Genomic DNA, 22,424 nt, shown 5'->3' on the forward strand with positions numbered 1-22,424 from the left:
CGATCACTTGGGGTTCAAACCAAGGCCTAAAGGTTTTCAAAATTTCTGCCTTCTGTTCTTGAGAGACTTAAAGTGGAATACATTTTGCAACAATCACTTTCCAGCAAGGATAAGATGTAACTATGCTTAGCTGCTCTGGCTTGTGAAGCAGATCTGTCATAGTTTTGCCATTGTGCATGGAAAAAGTGCCAGATCTGCCTCAGGTAGCCTTTCAGTTTGACCCTGGAATTAGAGATGAAACGGTGTAGTCATTGTGTCTTAGCCAGTATTTCAGCCGAGGCCTGAGCACTGTAGCCAAGTTTACGGCTGATGGTGGAGGTACTGAGTATTTTGCGGATGTGGTGCCAATCAAGTGAGCTGCTCTGTGCTGAATGGTGTCCAGCTTCTTTGGTGTTGTGTAGGCCGAACTCATTCAAGCAACTGGGAACATTCCAGTACAATCCTGTCTTGTGTTTCATAGAAGCTGGGCTTTAGAGATTCAGGAGATGAGTTCTGAGCTTCTGTTCTGCCCTTGTAGCCATTTATGGGTTGGCCTGGGGATTTCACATGGGTGGAAAGTTTGGAGGAGGTTCAGAGGGCAGTGAAATAAGAGGGGAAGGAATGTGATGAAATGTGTTGGAGGTTGAAGTCGCCAAGGATGAATCACTTAATGCAGAAGCTGAGGGAGGAAAGCAGTGAAGATGAGAAGCGCTATGCTGGAACGCGCTAAGCTGCTAACAGTTGGAGAAAATGCCAAAGGAGTAGGAGGGACAGGGATTGTGATGATTTGGTGACAACTGGCACACCACATTACACCTCAGTCAAGTTTCAGTTCGATCAGACCACCCACTGTATGGTTATGGATAGAAAGTGTGGCATGATGAGATTCATATAAATCATGGTGGTGTAACTGATCACTTGGACTCTAACATCAGTAGGAGAGAAGACATCAGTCTGCAATCCCCCACCCCACACTCTTAGTTATGTCTCAGCCCTGTTGCCCTCCCCAGCCCCCGACATTCCTGATGAAGGGCTTGGGCCCGAAATGTCGACTCTCTTGCTCCTCGGAAGCTGCCTGACCTGCTGTGCTTTTCAAGCACCACACCTTTTGACTGCAATGAAAGGGAGACACTATACCAGATAGCTGCATTTGTCAACACCACACCAGAGAACTATATTTGGGAACCTGGGTGTCATTGCAGCTCAATTGGCTGGACTATTGATTTGTGAAGTAGTATGATGCCAACAGCATGGGTTCAATCCCCATACTGCCTGAGGGACTGTCCTTCTCAACCTCTCCCCTCACCTGAGGTGTTGTGGCCCTCAGATTAAACCACCTCCAGTCATCTCTCTCTAATGAGAAAGCAGCCCTACAATCTGGTAAGACTGTGGGAAACTTGATTTGAGAAATTAAGAATCACACACCAGGTTATAATCCAACAGGTTTATTTGAAAGTACTAGCTTTCAGAGCGCTGCTCCTTCATCAGGTGGTTGTGGAGTATAAGATCATGCTCACAGAATTTATAGCAAAAGTTTACAGTGTGATGTAATTGAAGTTATATATTGAAAAAGACCTGGATTGTTTGTTAAGTCTCTCATCTTTTTGAATGGGCATGTTGGTTTCGATTCTTTTATATGTAAATCGCAAAACCTTTTTAAAGTTACATCCTCAAGTGAACGTTAACAATAGGTGCCATGGCAGCCCAGATAATGCACTGAAGGTGTGAGGTGCCCAGTGTGAGACTGTCTGTGCCCCAATGTTCAGACTGATTCTAATCTAAAACAGGGACTTACAGAATCTTACATGGCTTCATGCAGCTTTTGAGCAAAATAAAATGTAATTCTGCAATTTGGGAACTTACTGTGCACCTTGTGTAAGGAAAGCAGTGTTACATGCATGAGGAATTGAAGAACCTCACTTAGGGATATGGACAGTGTATGTGAAGATACCCACAGCCTGAGATATTCCAGACCAGTATCTCAATGTACAGGTAGCAGTATTGGCTAATCGGACAAGATAAAGCAGAATAGGGGCCTTGTTCACAAATGAGTGGACCTTCCAGAAGGAGCTGTGTCAAAAGTAAGAGCTGATCCACTTGCTGAATGCACATCAGCCACCGTGGGGTGGGTTGATGTGAGTAAGATTGGTGAAGTTAGCCGCTGTGCTGGGCGCTGGGCAGGAATGTCAGGGATAACTGAAGCTGCTGCTCATAATCAACCCAGTGCCTTTTTGAGCTTGTTAGAAGCTGGAGGGGGAGGCAGACAGGGAAGCTGCAGGCTTATCCAACAGACAGTCACACCTGGGATGGTGATAAGAAGATTGGGAGATTGATAAGTACCAAAGGGTTGGGTTAGTGACTTGGGAGAGCAGCATGCTGGAGAGTGGAGATGTATAAGGCATGACGGAAGGTCAGGCAGGGGTAAGTAGAATAAAATCTTAAAAAGGAGAAAGAAGTAACATTGAAGTGACAGTTCCAAACTGGCAGCCAACCCACCTCCCTAAATGGACACAGGGAAAACTCAAGTCGATAGGCCTAGTTCCATAGCAATTATTAGGATGCATGTCTGGAGTAATCTGCCATTTTGTAAGATGACGGTACCTGGGACAGCTCAGAAGCCCCAGTCTGGCAGGGCAAACTCTGTTGCATCCACTACAGAGGGAGGCGATGGGCTGAGGAGGTGTACAGCTCATTGGCCTCTTTGTTCTGGGATCCTCATCACTCAGCTAAGCCTTTTGTTTCTACTTGTATCTTCCACAGCCTTTCCAAAGCACCAGCTTCCAGAGATGACAGACATCAGCGACTGTCTCCCAGTTGTCAGCATCCCGCACCGTGACATTTGTCTTCCAGGCACTGACGGTCAAACTCTTCACAGGGGTGAGAGGTTATCTATTTGCTGGTAAAGGAACTCTTGTGAAGCATCGTCTGCGCAGAGCGACTTTCGGATGCGGACGTGGCATACCTCGGTCATCAATGTCAAGCAAGCAAGGTTGAGCAGCTTTTCTTGTGAGCATGCCCTGGTGCTCTGCAGCCAAACCTCCAGCCACGGGCAAACAGCTTCATTGTATTGTGGACACTCAGCCACAGTTGAAAGCTAATGGAGTACACAATGTAAAAATAGACCGGAACTGACTCTGAAGGCAAAGTATCTCTACATTTGGGCTTTTGATAGAGGAAATGCAGCAAAGGTTCACCAAACTAATCCTTTGGGATGTTGGGGCTGATTTGACAGGAGACTTTGAAGAACCTAAACCTACATTAGAATCATAGAATCCCCACAATGAAGATAGAGGCCATCCAACCCTCCGAAGAGAATCCCACCCAGATCCACTCCATCCATAACCCTGGCCTAACCATGGCTACTCCATCTAGTTGCACATAACTGGACATTACAGGACAATTTAGCATGAGCAATCCATCTAACACCCACATCTTTGGACTGTGGGAGGAAACCCACGCAGACACAGGGAGAATGTGCAAACTCCAAACGGTCACCCAAGGGTGGGATCAAACCCAGCTGAGAGGCAGCAGTGCTAACCACTGAGCCATCGGGCCATCCTAATGTTCTCCAGAGTTCCAAAGAGTGAGAGGTGATCTCAATGAAACCTATAATATTCCTGCAGGGCACGGCAGGGTGGCTGTCAACAGGATATTTCATAGCTTTAAATTGAGGGGTGATAGATAAAGGACAGAGGTCAGAGGTAGTTTCTTTATTCAGAGAGTAGTTGGGATGTGGAATGCCCTGCCTGTAGCAGTAGTAGACTTGCCAACTTTTAAGGGCGTTTAAAGGTTCATTGGCTAAACATATGGATGAAAATGGAATAGTTAAATGGGCTTCAGATTACTTCCACAGCCTGGATCAACATCAAGGGCCGAAGTGCCTATACTGCGCTGCAATGTTCTATGTTCTATGTAGTTGATGAGCCTAGAACCTGGGCATGTAGTCTTAGAATAAGGGGTTGGCCAATTTGGACCAAGATAGGGAGCAATTTTCTCACTCATTGGGCAGTGAATCTTTGCATTTCTGCAACACTAGAGGGCTGCACAAATACAATAATTGAACATGCTCTGGACAGGACACTACCAACATGAGGGATACAGTGATGGTTGCGAGAAGTAGATGGTCAGTCATGATCCTTTTGAATGACGGACTGACTCGAGAAGTCTAGCCTACTCCTGCTCCTACGTCATCTTTCAGGCAGCTCCCGTAAGCAAGCTGGTGGAAAGCACAGAGCTTTCTATTCCTCGGGACTCAAGAGCAGGACACTGACATTTGGGCAGATAGATTCCATAAATGTTGTCCAGTTTTGTTGGGGGGAGGGGAGGTGGGTGGAAGGCAGACCGGTTTCATGCAGAGTGATAAACAACACAGGAGACAGCAGCTACATGTGAAACGCCAACTTGACTGGCATAGAGATTGGGTGCTTTGAGCTGTCTGACTGTGGAAAGGACCATCCTTCCCCACTGGTTGCCCACCATCCACCTAAATCCACCATTGCCTCAGTAACAGTGCTGACCCATCAAGATCCGTCTACTTCGAAGGGTGATTGAAGCTTCAGGTTTTACTCAGCAGTGGATGGAATCCATCGCACCCAGGCAGGCAAACAAACAAAAAGACAGGCAATGCCAACTCTTTGGGCGGCAAGCTGGAACATCAGGGCGATGTACACAGGATTGAACAGGAAACTTGCAGCTGGTCAAACACCCACATCAGGACAGCCAATATCAACAGGGGCTGAACACTGACAGGGGATGCATACAATCCCGTAGTAAACAAGGCATTCTTCTGAAGTGTAGTCATGGTCATAATGTGGGAAAATGCAGCGGATAATTTGTATAAAGCATGATCCCGCAAGCTACAAAGAGACAGGCGATCTGTATTTACAGGGTTATGCACTGGTCAGGGCACCAGCAAAGATTCCCCACTCTTCTTCAAAACATAGCCAAGGGACCTTCGGCACCTGATTGAAAGGGCCCAAAACTGATTCTAATTTATCTTCTGTGATATCACCTGTAACATATTGGCCAAGCCCAATAAAGCTGGGGACGTGCTTTACAGAGATCTCTCCCTCCAAATCTGGAGAGCACTCTGTCATGGTCCTGACTGATAACATCAATACTGAGTCCAGTTCCAGTCAGAGACTTCATCCAGGCAAATGAATGACATTCCATAGAGGATGTGGAGGAAGAAATAGGGGAAAGGTGGTCCTGAAAATTTAGAAGAGGGACTTTATACTTTGTGAGTACTAGAACTAGTCATTTGCAATATTGTTGCACATCCCTGACAGCCTTGATTAATTGCTGTTAATTCAAAGTACTCGCACATGGGAGAGAGGGTGCTCTGTTTGAAACTTGAAGGTAACTCCCTCACTGTTTGTTGTACTCAGCATGGTCTGTATCTGCAGGATTTGTGACTGGGAGCGGCAAGCATCGAGTGCATCTGACAAAGACAAACAACTTCAGAGGTACAAGACAGCATTTATTTTTATTTGTTAGTTTTATTGCAACAGTTAAACAGATTAACAACCAAAGTTCTAGGTAATATTCCTGCCCCCACCGCTAGTTAAACACATCGAAATCCAGGAAACAAAGCACATCACCTTTCCTTTAAGCTTTATTTAGTGATTGGAATCATGGCCAGGCAAATCTCAATGACTATGAGATTCTTCCTGACCATGGTTCCATGTCTACAAGTAGCCAACGTGATTTTGTATTTAAAAGCTATCCTCTTTTCCTGCCATAATCTCTTTGCTGTTCTAATTCTAGCCTCCTGCACATTGTGAATGCTATCATTTCACTAAATGATAGTCTACTGCCTGGGCCTAAGATTTGGAGTTCCCTTCTGAAACCATCCCATCCATAGCTCCCCCTTTACAATCTTCCTTGAACCAACCTCTTTGAGGAATATTCTGGTCGTTACTCCCAATATCTACTTGAGTAGCTCAGTGCCAATTTTTGCTGTAATGCTCCTTGTTATGCACCTTGGGTCATTTTTACGATGCTAAAGGAGCTTTAGAAATTCAGTCTATTGTTGTTGGAACTCCCCTTTGTTGAAAAGCTCTGTCAATGACTCAGTATAGTTAAAAGAATAGAAAGAGGCAATAAGAATAGCGGTGCCAAATTTCTGATGATGGTTTGCCAACAAGGAACTTTTCTAGTTGGCAATGGCAGCCACACTGTTGTAAGCCGTCAGTTCATATGTGTGTGTGGACAGCCAATAGAATACTTAGAATCTAGCTGTAAAGGGAGACCCCTGGCCAAAGCTTTTGTCTTGCATTCATCAGGAAAAACACAAGAATGCCAAATTTCAAGCAGTCAGGATTTCTACTACATGAGAGAAAAAAAAATGAGTGCTGATTAGTTGCCATTGAGCACAACAGGTCAGGCAGCATCCGAGGAGCAGGAGAATTGACGTTTCGGGCATAAGCCCTTCATCAGGAATCTGAGATTCCTGATAAAGCGCTTATGCCTGAAATGTCGACTCTACTGTTCCTCAGATGCTGACTGATCTGCTGTGCTTTTCCAGCACGACACTCGACTCTGATCTCCAGCATCTGCAGTCCTCACTTTCTCCTGATTAGTTGCAACGTCAACTCTGATTAGTCAAGGTGTTGTGATGGAAAAAGCAATAGGGAACTAAGGCTCTCTAAGCTCCTGCGTGACTCAGGAAAGGTGCAAGGCTTGAACTTAGTCTTTTTGTTTGCGGAGATGGTGCTCCCATTCCAGCAATCATAAATATTAAGCGCTACTAAATCTTAAGTTAGTATGATTCTATGACTATGGTTGTTATTCTGGCTATTAGCACACTCAGTATTGGCCAGCCATTGCTGCCTAATTATAGAATCATATTGAATCAATCAAGCTTATGACATGGCTACAAGTGGCAGCCATAAATACAAAAACACCTGTTAGCTGCAAACCAAAAGGGTGTTCAAGCCTGGCACCTTTCTTCATCACCCAGAGGCTTGGCAAGCCTATACTGGAGCCTCAGCAGTTTTTCCTAAGGCAATGCCCTCAGCCACACCGAATCCAGCGCCCTCTTTTTCCTGTTGCAATCATTTGAAACTTTGCAATTCTTGCATTCTTCCTGTTGAGCGCAAAACAAAAAGAAGCCTCAGAAACCTGTTTCACTCCGCAGGCTGGAGACAGTGAATACCCGTCACCATCCTGCTGTTGCTAGCATTTTACTGCCGAGTGGTGATAGGGGGTGGAGGGGCCTTCGACCAGGCAGAGAGACTGCCAGGTTTGCCCAGGTGGCAGCCTTAGCAAACTTGACAACCTTCACCTGCATTCGACACCAGCCCCATCACCACTCCTGCCAACCTCTCTGTGAGCAGCCTGACTGGCCCTAATAAGGCCAAACCCAACTCACCTCCTTTCTGTCTTTGCTGTTCCTAACTGGCTGCTGTTCCAGTAGTGGCCACCACTCGCGGTGGTGCTGCTGAGACAGAACAGATCTCACCTTTTCATTTGACTCAATATCTTTTATTGATTTACCAGCACGGAGATACTTACCAACACAGGGCTAGAGTGAAGTCAGAATATATGTGCCTTTACTGTAATAAAATTGCTTCCCAATAAAAATCAGGTTGGAAGTGACTCAGACTGGTTTGCTCCTGACTCCCTGGATGGGAGACACATCAAACCCTCGCAGATATCTCCATTTCTCTTTCCACCAATGCCAAGCGCTCTCTGAAATGTTTCTGTTTCTACTTCAGATTTCCAGCATCTGATTTTCTTTTGTAATTTCTTCAGTCTTTATTTTGTCAGCATGACTTTAAGAGCACTATGACACTACAAAAGAATGGAGTTTACCAGAAAGTGCAGTACATTTCATCATTCCTAAGTGAAAGATGTGAGATGTTAATGTAGTACAGAGATTATATTTCTGGCCAAGAAACCGGTATTAATAATCAATGAAGACTTAAAATGAAATGTCATCCAAGGTAGCTGGAAAATTTAAACACAACCAATTAAAATAAGTGTAATTAAAAAGCTACTAGCTTAAATGATTATAAATTTGCCACACTTGCACTAATATTCCATCTCTGTTCACTGACTGGCCTGAAATGTGTCTGGTCCCACAGCAATGTCATTGACTCTGAAATAGCCAAGCAAGCGACTCAGTTGTATAAAAAATTGTTACAAAAATAACTATGACTTAGAGGATCTGAGCAGCTCTGGTATGAGTTGGAGACAGAGGCCAACACAGTTGAACCAGAAAGGATGAATTTCTAACCAATCATACATCTGTTTTAAATATTTCCATTACACAGGGAGACAGTGAGATGAAGTTACAAACAGGTTCCTTCACACCTGCAGATGTGGACTCAGCCATGTCCTGCCCAGCTCACACAGTGACTCGCTTTAACTTTTGTAATCTATCACGTACTCAGGGTAGATCTGGTGTTTCTCAAAGATGACGAATATCGAGGGGTTGGAGACGTCGTTAACACAGCTGTCGTAATAGCTGGACTTTGAGCCGTCTCTTAAGGGTGGCCGGAGGTAACTGGAATCTCCTTTCACAAACTGCCCCACCAAAACCCGAGCAACAAACATGGTCATTGCTCCTTGCCTTGGCTGGCAGTAATTATGGGAATAGGACGCATCTCGAGCAAAGTAGGTTCCTGAAGAAAGAAAGTAGGTGCATTTAAAAGGCATGCTTCAGGAGCCAAACCTCAGTATAACCAATAAAGTCCCTTTTCCAAATGTCGTCGTTGCTATCAGGTCAGAAACGCTGCAGTCAATTTGTGCTCAGGAGGATCCCACAAACAGCAATGAGATAAAGAGTGTTTTTGTAACGTTGGTTGCAGAATTAAGTACAGAGGAACATCGATTATCTGGCATTCAATTAATCGAATTTTGGATTATCTGAACAAGATCACAAGATCCCAATGTTTGGCTTAGTATGTTATCTGGCATTTGAATATCTGGAATTTGATTAACCGACCGAAATACACCCCCCCGCCTGCGTCCTTCAAGGTTCCTCTGTATTGGCCTGGACAATAGAGAAGAGCTCCCCCTTGCTCCATCTTTTGATCAGGGATCTTTGTTGTTGACCTGAGAGCAGACCTCCCCCATTTTAACATTTAATTTAAAGACAGCACCTACGCCAGTGTGGCACTCCCTCAGTCATGCAGTACTGGAGAATCAGCACGGGCTTTTGAGTTCAAGTCTGGAATACCTTGAGCCCACCGTCTTCTGACTCTGAGGTGTGAGAGCCTACCCACCGAGCCACACTCGCGGCAACATACAACAGCCACAAAAACAACTGCTTTGTGAATGTGCAGGTACCTCTTCCGTAAGCGGTTCCATGAACTCCACAGATCCTCCAGTCAAAGTTCTGCTGGCAGATGGCCTCAATAAATTTGGGATCCGTGCCATGGAAAAGCTGCTTCTCAACCACATCTGCACCACCACTGGCCTTTCTCATCTGCTCCTTCTGCCTGTCTCAGAAGTACAAGAACAAGATCATACTAACATACGAAAAAGGAGCAGAAATAGGCCATTCGGCCCCTCAAGGCAGCTCCGCCATTCCTTAAGCCCGTGGCCGATCTGTTTGTGTTTCGAGTCCCACATTTACCCCAACGACCCTCAACTCCCTTTCCTCGGAAGGAACCACCTACTCGCAGCTAAAAAGAAATGCAACAATCACAGTTTCACCACCTTCTGAAGCAGAGGCCTAAATCCTCAAAAGCAAAACATTTCTCCTCCCCTCTGTCCTACAAGGGTGATCCATGATTTTAAAATGATACCTTCTTGCTCTGGAGGAGGAGAGGGTTGTCGGGGCCAGAGGAGAAGTGGGAGAAGAGGAAGGAGTCAGTGAGGAAGATGCAGCTGAGGAACGTGGAGCTCAGGGAGGTGAGGGGCTCAGGAGAGTGGGTGAGGAGAATCTGAAAGACGGGAATGTCAGAGGCATAGTAGGGAGTAGAAGTCAGGTTGGGGAGGAATATGGAATGAGGTTGGGATGTGGAGTCGAGGAAGGAGGATACATTTCCCTTGTTGTTAAGATTCACAGGAACAGCCCCTTAGCTTAATTATCCTGCAACAAGGCGACTCTTCCTTCTGTAGCCTCCCCCAGCCACATCAAAACACATACAAACTCCCACCCCACAAACTTGTGCACACACATACACACTTCCCCTCACAAATGCGCGCACGCACACACACACATGCCCCCCTCCAAACGCATACACACTCCCCCCATAAATGCATGCAAACACATACACACTCCCCTCCAGCAAATGCACGCACATACACACACCCCCTTCGTAAATGAGCACACATACATGCTCCCCCTCTGCAAACGCTTGTGCACACACACACATCCCTCCGCCACAAACAGATGCGCGCACACACTCATTCCCCCCTCAAACGTGCACACGCATGTTCCCACCCACAAACATGTGCATGCACACTCCACCGCAAATACACGCACACACCCCCGCAAACACGTGTGCGCGCACACACAAACACTCCCCCAACAAACGTGCATGCACATCCCCCTGCACAAGCACATGCGCACACACCCTCCCTGCAAATGCGCACGCACAACCCCCTGTAAATGCACGCTCATACATATTCCCACACAAACACATGCAAACACCCACACCCCTGCAAATGCGCAAGCGCGCACACGTTCCCCACTCACCCCTAAACACCCCCCTACACAGACCCAAATGCGCATGCACTCTAACACACACATGCACTTAAACTCGCACACATACCCAAACACACACATAGTTATACACCAACACAGGCCGTCTCACTGCTGCAGCACAGATAAGAAGAAGACAGATGCTTAAGAAAAAACCTCTTACAAACCATTGAAAGACTTCCCAAAGAGCCAGATTTTGGACTCGCTCGATTTTCTGGATGACACTGTTTCTCATTGTCCGCTGAAAGAGGGTCTGCACCTGTTTATATTCCTCTGAAGACTCAAGCACTCGAACAAGCTGCAGATAGAATCAGAGATCAGAGTCTCAGAGCACGGGGGACAGAGCACTCTTTAATACAGCAAACATTGAAATGTTACCATAGATTAGCCTCAGTTGGTATCCATTAAGTTACTGTGTGTATAAACATTTAAATGCTTCCTGATGTTAATCTGGTCAGGTTTGTGCTGTGCCTCCATCAGTGAGATGACCATGCTGCTGATTTAATGTGGTTTCACTCTGACCCTGAATCAAACAGCTTGCCTTATCTAGCCTTTATTATGCATTGGCATACCTATAACCACTTTTCCTTGTCAGTGTCCAGTAATACACCTGCCCTGACGTATCTAAAACTCGAACCCAACCAACACACACCCAGGATCTCTGCACTGCTCTAATTCTGATTCCTTGTGCTTCTTCCCCTTCCTTCAATGCTATAAAATGACTATGTCTACAGTCCCAGATGCTAAGCTCTGGACTCCCTCTGTGAACCTCTCTCCTCACTTTCCAAACTTTAAAATTGATTTCTTTTGACTCAGCTATTGGTCACCTGCCCTAGTATTTCCTTACATGGCTTGATATCAAAAGTCTTGTTTGTTTCTGGCAGGCACTCTGGGTCATTATAGCACAGTAAAGATGCAAGGTTAATGCAAGTGTTGCCCTCCACTGCCTAGATCCCATTCCTGCTTTCTTACTTCTGGTGTCCCCCTTGTCACTTTGTATCCAAATCTAGACCCTTTTATGGCCTCCACTCCATCCTTGCACATCAAACTCTTCCAGCTCTAGACTTTAACTAGTATTGCCCAGCCATCCTGTTTTATTGGGTGGTTTGAGAATCAAGATGGATTTATCAAGGAGAAGGCTAAGTAAAGAACCATCTTTGGGCTTAGACTTCAAAGAAACACATTATTACACTTCATACTAAATACTGTTATACACAATAATCGCAGATATTCCAGGGTTGACTTATTATTACACTCATCTCCCAAACACACACCTTCTTTATTTGCACACGTCTGTGTGCTCATGTGAGTCTTCCAGACTGTCCCATTCTAATGTGACTCTTCTAGAGTGTCCTAACTCTGCCCACATTGTGCCATTTACATGCGGTGAGGTGCAGCTGCATGACATCATCATTATGTTTCTCCAAAATACTGAAGCCCTTGCACAGCACTTCCAATTTCCAAAGTCTCATCTACCTGAGTTACTCCACATCTCCACCTTGTAAACCTAGCTCTTAGAGAGTCAATGAGCACCTTTCCTTCTACAGACCCCATCCTCAGTTAGAAGGCAATAGATGCACACCATTTCAGAAACTGTAGGTGTGGCCTTTACGATAGGAGGCATTCATTCGAAATTTCCACTAGTCGCTCAAGCGGCTATGAATGTAATTTGACTGATGAGACTTCTGTATTTTGATAATCTAATTTTGGGGTGAGTGAACAACATTTCTTCATTCAGCGAATGAGTGAACTGCAAGAAGTAACTGTAATGTTAAAAGAGGACAGATTGGGAACAAATTAATAGCATCTTAAGAAACAAATGTGCATAAGTTAAAGAGAAATTAATGGAGATTGTATGAATTTAGTGAGTGATTAAGTGAATTTTATAAGTGAATAAGTAGAATTCAAGTATTTAACAGGTAGAACTAAAGAGCTAATGTGAAGAAGTCTAAGGATAGATGGAGGAGTAGAATTTAAGATGTGGATGCGTCTAATTTACTAGAGTATAGGTCAAATTTGACATAACCTGAATAATTTAAGGATTAAATTTAAGGAATAGTTAATAAATTTTAGCATTTGAATGATCTCAGGGGAGAATTACCAAATGATAATCATATTTTGTGACTATTTAGTGATTCTGACGGCGGCAGAAGCTCAATTACATTAAGAGGGTCCTTTAAAGTAGTTGAGCCAAGAGTTTGGTACAACAACACTTGGTATACCATAGTGTGTCTCAGGCAAAACAATACTATAATCACATTGGCAGCTGACTGAGTCTACCTTATATTCCATGTCCACATCAAGGGATTTATCCCAGTTGGTTGGAATGGATTTTCCTCGAGCGTTCCCTGACTGTCCAGGTTTTCCTTGGCTGGAAATAGAAAAGGTTCATTCAGGGATCACCTTCTGGACATTAAAGATGATTCACTTCGAGCTCAATTATGCATCAATGATAGTCAACCCACCATCAACCCGCCCTTTGATGCCATGATTACAAACAGTGGGCACAACTCATCAAGTGTCATTCCAGTGACCCGGGCACAGTAACGACCCTTATGATCCAGTGCAGTGCGATGCTCTCAGAGACAGGACGTTAAACAAAGAACCTCTCTGACCTGTCAGGTGCACATTAGCGTCCCCACAACCCCTATTTCAAAGAACAGGGCATCTCTTTCCAGTTTCTTTTTAATCCTTTGGAAGGTGTAACTTTTTTTTAAGGTTGATGTTCACACAGTCTTGGATGTGCTCATACAAGGGACAGGAGAACATGAGGACTGCAGATGCTGAAGATCAGAGTCGAGAGTGTGGTGCTGGAAAAGCACAGCAGGTCAGGCAGCATCCGAGGAGCAGGAGAATCGATGTTTTGGGCATAAGCCCTTCATCAGGAGTGAGGCTTGTTGGTCAGGGCTGAGAGATAAATGGGAGTGGGTGGGGTTGGGGATGGTAGCTGGGAATGTAATAGAGACACATACAAGGGTCACAGAAGGTTGGCACGCAAGCCCAGCAAACAATTAGGAAGGAAAATGATCTGTTGGCCTTTGTTGCAAGGGGATTGGTGTACAGGAGGAACTATGTCTTGCCACAATTGTACAGAGCCCTGGAGTGGCCACACTCAGAGGACAGTGTTCAGGGTTAGTCTCCATACTCCGGGAAGGAGACAGTATAGTGAAGTACAGAGAAACATTGATTATCTGAATACCAATTATCCGAAAGAGATCTGGAGGTCCCGATAGAAACATTACATCAAAGACATGGTTCCAACAGTGATCGCGTATTTTGTTTACAATGATTTAACAGACACCGTCTCTAAATGACTGACCTCCCGCCTCTCTCTCTTTCTCCCCACACTTTCCCTGGAGCTCTACAGAGGGGTGTACCCTAAACTAACCCCCCTTCCCCAGATAATCTGACCAACATTGTCGTGTACAGGGCAGAGATGGAACCTGTCAAAAAGGTACAGTAAAACGTTGTGGGTGGAGACTTAACCCACAAAGACAGCAGCAGCAGCGTTGTTGTTGTTAGTGTACAGTCCGGCTGTCCCGGAGAGATTGCAGGGGTGGACAGGGGTGAGGATGGGTCATGTTAGATGGGGTGGGGGGGGGGGGGGGTGTCAGGGGGTGGGGAACGATGTCAGGTGGGGTTGGGGACAGTGTCGGACGGGTTTGGGGGCGGGGGGGGCGGTCTCGGGGGGGGGGGCGGGGGGAGGTGTTAGGGGGATGTTGGGGGCGGGGTCTCACGAGCTGTGTGCTGCCGCAGTCTCCCGAACGGGGAGTAGACTTTTAAAACTCCGAGTCCCAGAGGAAAGGCATTTAATCGATTAACCGAATAATCGATTATCCGAACGAAACAGTGCCCGCCCATCTCGTTCGGATAATCGAGGTTCCCCTGTACACTGAACTGGTCCTGGGACATGAGAGGGGTTCACCTATACTGACAATCTAAGTAAATTGGCCCTACATTTTCTGGAATTCAGAAGAATGACAGGTGATCTCATTGAGATGGACTAGATCCTAAGGGATAGATAGATGCTGAGGGATTGTTTCCACTGGCCAGAGAATCTAAAACAGAGGCACAGACCCCGGGTGGGGGGGGGTTGATCATTTAGAACTGAGATGAAGAGAGATTTCTTCCCTCAATCTTTGGAATTCTCGACCTCAAAAGGGCTGTGGATGTTTAATCGCTGAATACATTTAAATCTGGGATTGAAACGATTTTGTTCTCTTGGGGAACTGAGAGATACGGGGAGCTTTCAGGAAAGTGGAGGTGAAGCCAGTGATTAGCCATGATCGTAGTGAGCAGGAGAGTAAGCTCAAAGGGCCAAATGTCCACACCTGCTCCTATTTCTTGCACTCTTGTGTTTTCTACACAAGATTTTTTTCCCCAACCCTGACAAAAAAATTATCTATTCAGTGTCACATGGCTGTCTGTCGGACTTATTTGCAAATTGATTGCCATGATTCCTACATTACTACAGAAACTACTCTTCATTGGCTGTATAGCACTTTGGGGTGCACCAAATCTGTGAAGGGTGTGAGTGAAACACTAGTCTTTCTTTTCAAGGGTTTCTATCAACACACTAATTTGCATTCGCATAGCACCTTCAATGAAATAAAATTCCTGAGGCAACAGGCCACGTAAAGAAACTTTAGGCCGGCTGACTAAAGGCTTGAGGAACATATTGAAGGTTGAGATCAGAAAGAACTAGGGAAAGAATCAGAGAGCTTAGAACTTAGATATCTTGAAGTTTACTGGAGTTTGGCTGCAGAATTGAACCACAATCAAAATACCAAAGGTAAAAATCGCCTATTAGTGAAAAGCAGCTTGAATTTGCTGCACTTAAAATTGACAGATTGGTTATTGTCACAAAAACAAAAGCCTTGCTGAGTATTGCACCTTTCATGACCATAAGATGTTCCAAGGCTTTTTATATAAAAAAAACATTTTCTAAAGTGCAGTTCCTGTGATAATTTAGAAAACACAGTATCCAATTTGCACACGTTAAGCTCCTACAAACAGCAATGTGATAGTGACCAGATAGTCTGTTTGAGTGATGATGTTGAAGATAAATATCACAACAGGGAAGAGATGAGTATGCTCCAATGCAAGATATTACAGCCACCTGAGAGGATAAATGGAACCTGAGATTAACATTGCACCCCTGACAGGAGTGTTCCCTCTGATTTGCACTGGGACCTTGCCCTAGATTTCATGCTCAGAGTTCTGTGATTGGCCTTGAATCTATGACCTCCTGAATCAGAGGAGAGTGCTGCCCATTGAGCTCCAGTTGCCATTTAATGAATCACACGATTTATTTTAAAACCCACCTTACCGTGGCGCAGTCTACTCATTGAGCATCACTCTCTGCACAAAATAGCAGGAGCTCTGAATACACCACAACCCAACCTTCCAAACCCCTTTCTACCACGACCTCACTTTAATTATTCATGCGGTGCATCCCAAGTGAAAATTGGAAGTCTGGGGTCTCTTGAGTGGGCTGGTTTGCTCAAAGTGCAGGGGTACAGCCACAAAAAAAAAAGAACAAAGACATTTCTCAGTCTGAGTTGCTGTCGGTGATCAAGCCAAAGAGCTCATTAGGGTAGGCTGCACCTACAAGCAAACAAGAATTGCATACATTTAAAAGGGCCTCCAAATGGTCCCAGGACGATCAAATCTGAGTTTTTGCTCTAGAGCTTGAGGCTCCAGTTGTCTGTTCCATAACCCCACTGGAGATAGTGAGATGCAGTTGGGGAAACCTTGTTATAAAGTATGACTTTGCAGTCAACAACACAGGGAATTGGTGAGCATTACTTTCTGATTTAAAGGTGGATGGTTTAAGTGACAGAGACTCTTCCAAAATGTTCTAGATGAAGGGACGGATCACAGAGGAACACTCAACCTCTGATAAAGCTGCAGGGAAAGTAAAGTTGTCCCCTATTGGCAGTGCATTGCATTGTGGGAGAACAGTTTGGTTATTCCAAAGCTGAAATATGGCAACTGAAGCAAGGGGAGGCAATGGCCTATTATCACTGCAGGAACACAGGGGACCTCTACACGGCTTGACTGTAGAAAATATCTTGAAACGCTTAAATATAGCTTCAACAACAGGGCCAAATTGTTCAAATGCGTTCTTAATGTAACAGAAAAATACCTAGGATTGATAGAATCTTGGCTAATGGAATCAATATCAGAGACTGTAGTTTTCTCTGGGAGATCTGGGATAGTGCCCAATGAAATTCCTTATCTTTTCGATGACACAGACTAAGAAGCTTCCTTAGCTGGGCTGTTGATAGGCGTTACTTACTTTTGTATCTGATTCTCCAAATCTTTCTCAGAGATAAACTTGGGCCTCCTCCGGACAGCTCTCTGAGTCCCAATGTGCGTGTTTGTCTGACACATTTCTGGACCAAAGCCAGGAGAGATGTGGGAAGGATGGGAGAGAAGAAGCAGAATTCAGCGATTGTCTTTTATTCCACGAGAAATTTCTTACCAACATTTCCTTAATGTCCGATTATTAAACCAGTTTTCTGAGAAACACTGTACCTTTAAAGCTCAGCACATATTGATGCTTTCCAGCCGTGAATTCCACTTTCCCATTACTGTCTGCCAAATACGCCTTCTCCAGGTTAATGGATGTTGTGCTGGCAGCACTGTGCAGCCCATCCTGTCGTGCAGAATTTAGTCAGTCAGTCAGTCAGAATTTATGCAATGATGCTACACACTCCAATCTTAGCTCTCCCTGCCCAGCAAGGCTCCATGCTAAAGGCACAACTTCAGCAAATTCATCCTTCTGCCTTCCAGGAGGAGGTTCTGCTGGCTTCCTTCTGATCCCAACGGATAACAAAGAGAGTTTAATAGAGAGGACAGATGATGCCTGTTGCACCCATCAAACTGCCAAATTATGAACATTCACAACAGTTTATAGTACAGGATAAAAGGGTGTTGATTGGTCAACAGGTTGACTGTAACTGGTTGAGGCATTGCCATGGAGAAAACAGCACAGAAACATAGGCTTCCCCTATCCCCAGGATGATTCAAAAGAAGATGCAAAGTTTGAACATATTCCTTTTTGAGCACTATGAATGAGTCCCTGTTTATCACTTTTGGCAGATATTGAAAGCCACGTTACCATCCAAACTCATTTGGTTTAAACTGACCATTAGTGAAGCTCTTAGCACACTCATGATTTTTCACCAAGTCATAGAGTCACAGAGACGGACAGCACAGAAACAGACCCTTTGGTCCACCTCATCCACGCCGAACAGATATCCTAACCTAATCTAGACCTGTTTGCCAGCACTCGACTCAAATCCCTCTAAACCTTTCCAATTCATATACCCATCCAGATGTCATTTAAATGCTGTATTTGTGTCGGACTCAACCACTTCCTCTAGCAGCTCATTCCACACATGCACCACCCTCTGTGTGCAACAGTTACCCCTTAGGTCCCTTTTATATCTTTCCTTTCTCACCCTAAATCTCCCCCACCCCAGGGAAAAGACTTTGTCTATTTACCCTATCTATGCCCCTCATGATTTTATAAACCACTATAAGGTCACCCCTCGGCCTCCGAAGCTCCAGGGAAAACAGCCCCGGCCTACTCAGCCTCTTCCTGTAGCTCAAATCCTCCAACCCTGGAAATCTCCTCGTAAATCTTTTCTGAACCCTTTCAAGTTGTGTTTCCCGATCACAATCACACTTAACAGTAGACCTTAGAATGAACAACAAAAACATAAATATGTGACTGAGCAACCTTGCAAGATGTAGCCATATATCAAACAGATCACATAATAACACAACGCTGTGGAGATGTTAAGACAATACAACATCACAAAAGGATGTAATTGTCATCACCAAGTCCAATTTATCACATTGCTTTTGCAACAATTCATACCATTCAATTGATTTCAGTGGTGAGCAATACATGGGGAACATTGTTTTCACAAAGTTTAATTGAGAAGCAACATAACTTGGACACAATGTTTGGATTTCTGCACTGCATTAAGCACAACACTCACCTGGGATTGCTGTGGCATTTGTAGAGAAGGAAATGTCGGGGGCCACTGGATTTATGTTATTTTGAAAGAAACTTAGATATGGCACTCTGCAATAACATGACTCTGGATCTCTGTACAATAACTGGGCATTCCTCCAGCTGGAACATCAAAGGATGCATATAGTGTTCTTCAAATTATGTTTGTAAATAGCTAAACTACAGCTTCAGATCAGGTCCTCAATCTAATTGAAGGGTGGATCAGCCTCTTGGCTGATTTGTATCTTAACTCCATTTCTGGGTTCTGTAACCATTTATACACTTGCCTAACAAAAATAATCTTTCAATCTCACTTTTGAATTGTTTAGTTTATTACCCAGTCTCAACTGTATTATTTGGGGTGGGGGAGGGAATTGGGAAAGAGAGTTCCAAACTTCCAATCCCTTTTGAGTAAGGAATGATTCCGGACATCATCTTGAGTTGCCTAGATCTGATTTTAAGTCTGTGACCCCTTGTTCTGGGATTCCATATCTAAATAATGTTTTTGTCTATTTACCAGGTCTAATGCTTGAAATATTTTAAACCCCTCAGGTGGATCATACTTTAACCTTCCACACACAAGGGAATAAAGCCTAATCTATTCGGCTTGCCTTTGTCACTCTCTTTAGCGGTGATATAATTCCAGTGAGTGTGTGATGCACTCCCAGCTGAGGCCAGTACAGGATTCCATGGGTTCAATGGCCAGAAATGTGCAGTGCTTGAAATCAAGGTCAACTCAGGTCTTACAGACTTTACTCACAAACCCTTACCAGTCCACCTACAAATCTTTCAGTGTTAGGTGTGATTCCATGACTGGGCAACACCCTCTGGGTGATCATGAGTGTGTCGACAGCTGTGCACTAATAACCAATTTAAGTTCATTATTCAAACTCATACTAGGGATCATTTACGCTCATCAGAAGTGACATATATTCACACGTAAGGAACTGTTCTCTGCAAACAAACAGAAGATGTTCAAACCTCATGTAGCTTTTTTAACAACCTAGAGGGTGGGTAGTCTATTACTTTCTCCAAAGTAATAACTCCAGCAATCAGATTCAGTGAGAATCCCTTGTTGTGATCATTCTTGCATTTGTACTGAGCAGTGCAAAATGCTAAGCTGCAGCAACATATCTCCCTTCTCAGCAAGACTCAGGTTCTGGGTAACCAAGCGGCCATTAGTAAACCAGTACTTTAGACAACTGGAGTATAAGTTCCAATCCTGCATGATCCTCCTAGTCTGGCAGTAATGGTTGAAAAAAGACTACGGTGTTAACCTGTGGGAGATCTGATACAAAAGATCACTGAGGAAAAAATCCAAAGACTCACCTGTTTCCCATATTCAATCCACTTTCCGTATTCGTCCTTCCAGTACCATAGCCATTCTGTGGTCAGGATGTAATGTGGAGGCTTTGTGACGGAGGAGGCTGTGGACAGGCGTCTAATCTGGCTCAAGCCACTTACCATGGCATCAAAGTTAATCACTGAGGATCTATGATAAGAACATATGAAATGGAGGAACACATTTATGTTAGAACTAGATAAATACCATCACAGAGAGACAGGACAAATGTCAATGTCTAGCTTTGGAAGGATCTCAGTAATGAGCTCTATTGTGAATATAACACAGAGGTAAAGCCTCTGCTCTAAACTTAGTTAATAAGTCTCAGTCTGTCACTTGGTAGGTATAGATTAACTCAGTTTCTTTCTCCTGAGGAATTTTTCCAGCATTCCTGCTGTTTGTATCACCTCATCTGACTGTATTTCATTGTTATCTATTATCCACCAGGTGTTTCACAGGATAAGACTATATTGAGATCCTGCTATCGTTATGTTATAGAGTCATAGAGATGTAGAGCATGGAAACAGACCCTTCATTCCAACCCATCCATGCCGACCAGATATCCCAACCCAATCTAGTCCCACCTGCCAGCACCCGTTCCATATCCCACCAAACCCTTCCTATTCATCCAAATGTCTCTTAAATGTTGCAATTGTACCAGCCTCCACCATTCCTCTGGCAGCTCATTTCATACATGTACCACCCTCTGCATGAAAAGGTTGCCCCTTAGATCTCTTTTATATCTTTCCCCTCTCACCCTAAACCTATGCCCTCTAGTTCTGGACTCCCCAACCCTAGGGAAAAGACTTTGTCTATTTATCCTATCCAAGCCCCTCATAATTTTGTAAACCTCTATAAGGTCACCCCTCAGCGTCCGACGCTCCAGGGAAAACAGCCCCAGCCTGTTCAGCCTCTCCCTGTAGCTCAGATCCTCCAACCCTGGCAACATCCTTGTAAATCTTTTCTGAACCCCTTCAAGTTTCACAACATCTTTCCGATAGGAACTTTGATATATTTGTTCCTGGGATTTATGGGTGTCACCGGTGAGAGCGAATTTCTACTTTCCCTGGGAAGGTAGTGGTGGTGTTGGTGACAGCAGGCTTTGGCACTGATCTGTGGGGCTATTGGTGTTCCCACCAGAGTATCTGATGGAGCATTCCTGAATAGTGACCAGTGACAACTGCACAGCTTCCTTTGTTATTGATGTGCCAGCTCTTTATTCAGCTGGCGAATCTCTCTTCCTCTATCCTCCGTAAACTTTAACTCCTCAAAAAAACATGGGTTGCTTACAATTTAATTTGCACCGAATCCAGTTCACCTCTCGCCTCTGTAATTGCTCTCGATTTATCGAGGGCATCAACTTAAATTTCTCATTTTTGCACTTCCCTCCAGAACCTTTACAATTCCCCTGCCCCAGTTCTAAGCAGCTGTGCATCCTTCATTTGCTTCACTCTGCTCCAGGCAGATGTTGCTTGAGGTGCCTGGGCCCTGAGCTCTGAATATTTTTCACAAACCTTCTCCTTTTTTATAATACTTTTGAAGACATATCTCTTTGACAAAGCTTTTGACAGGCCCGTACAAATTGATCTTTCAGTCAATAAAGTACTTTTGAAGTGAATTTATACACAGTAAGATCACATAACGAGATAAATAACTCGATCATCTGATTTTAGTGACATTGATTGAGGGGTACATTTTGGCCACAGGATCAGAGGAAGCTTCTTTGCAACAGTGCCATAATATTTTGTACATCTACATGAGAGGACAGATGGGTTTATTATCTCATTTGAAAGACCGTGACAGTGCAGCACTCCCTCAGCTGTAGTGAGAGTGTCAGCCTGGATTCACAGCTCTAGAATAAGTTGTGAAGCCTTCACCTTCTGACTGAGAGCTACCAACTTTTGGTTACTGAGGTATGGCTACACTTGAGAGCTAATGTTGTATTATAGCAGGTGTGATAAGGTGTTGATTCATGAGTCTGTCTCAGCCTGATGTCCGAGAGAGCTTCAAGATTGTAATTTAATACCTGTCCCATGAAGGGACCAAATTAAGAATTTTTGGCTACTAAACGATAGGAACAGTCGACCATTCAGCTCCATGTTCCACAGTTCAATTTAGACAATTCAATTCAGCTTCCCAAAGTAGGGATCGGACATGAAGTGGAATCATGAGTTAATGCTTCGTGGTCATGGGCAGTGGTCCCTTTACGTCACGGAAACACCGCTCGGGGTCTGCACTCGCCGATCGGCGTGCTGGCGCGTTGACTTCCGATTCCAGGAGCCACTGCCGTACAGAGGTCCACGCAGTAGGAACAAAATGAGGGCAAGTGTAGGTCAACGCTCCCAAGGCAGCAATGGGGGGCACAAACCTCTGCATACTTCCCTCATACACAACTCCCCCCCCCCCCCCCAACAGCA

At 44.6% G+C, this 22,424-nt stretch overlaps 1 protein-coding gene across 1 annotated transcript in view; it reads right to left on the reverse strand.

Annotated features, from left to right (window-relative positions):
* Window positions 1-5,437: 5,437 nt before the first annotated feature.
* The window catches only part of parp12a (poly (ADP-ribose) polymerase family, member 12a), a 35,244-nt gene continuing 18,257 nt past the window's right edge, over window positions 5,438-22,424 (reverse strand). The window contains exons 6-12 of the mRNA XM_060827559.1: window positions 19,995-20,157; window positions 17,177-17,297; window positions 16,938-17,034; window positions 12,917-13,007; window positions 10,804-10,934; window positions 9,274-9,425; window positions 5,438-8,606 (exon numbers count right to left, since the gene is read on the reverse strand). Of these exons, the coding sequence (XP_060683542.1) occupies window positions 8,347-8,606; window positions 9,274-9,425; window positions 10,804-10,934; window positions 12,917-13,007; window positions 16,938-17,034; window positions 17,177-17,297; window positions 19,995-20,157 (1,015 nt within the window). The 3' untranslated portion in view covers window positions 5,438-8,346. The remainder of the gene's footprint in view (window positions 8,607-9,273; window positions 9,426-10,803; window positions 10,935-12,916; window positions 13,008-16,937; window positions 17,035-17,176; window positions 17,298-19,994; window positions 20,158-22,424) is intronic.

This window comes from Hemiscyllium ocellatum, chromosome 7 (genome assembly GCF_020745735.1).
Source record: "Hemiscyllium ocellatum isolate sHemOce1 chromosome 7, sHemOce1.pat.X.cur, whole genome shotgun sequence".
Taxonomy (NCBI): domain Eukaryota; kingdom Metazoa; phylum Chordata; class Chondrichthyes; order Orectolobiformes; family Hemiscylliidae; genus Hemiscyllium; species Hemiscyllium ocellatum.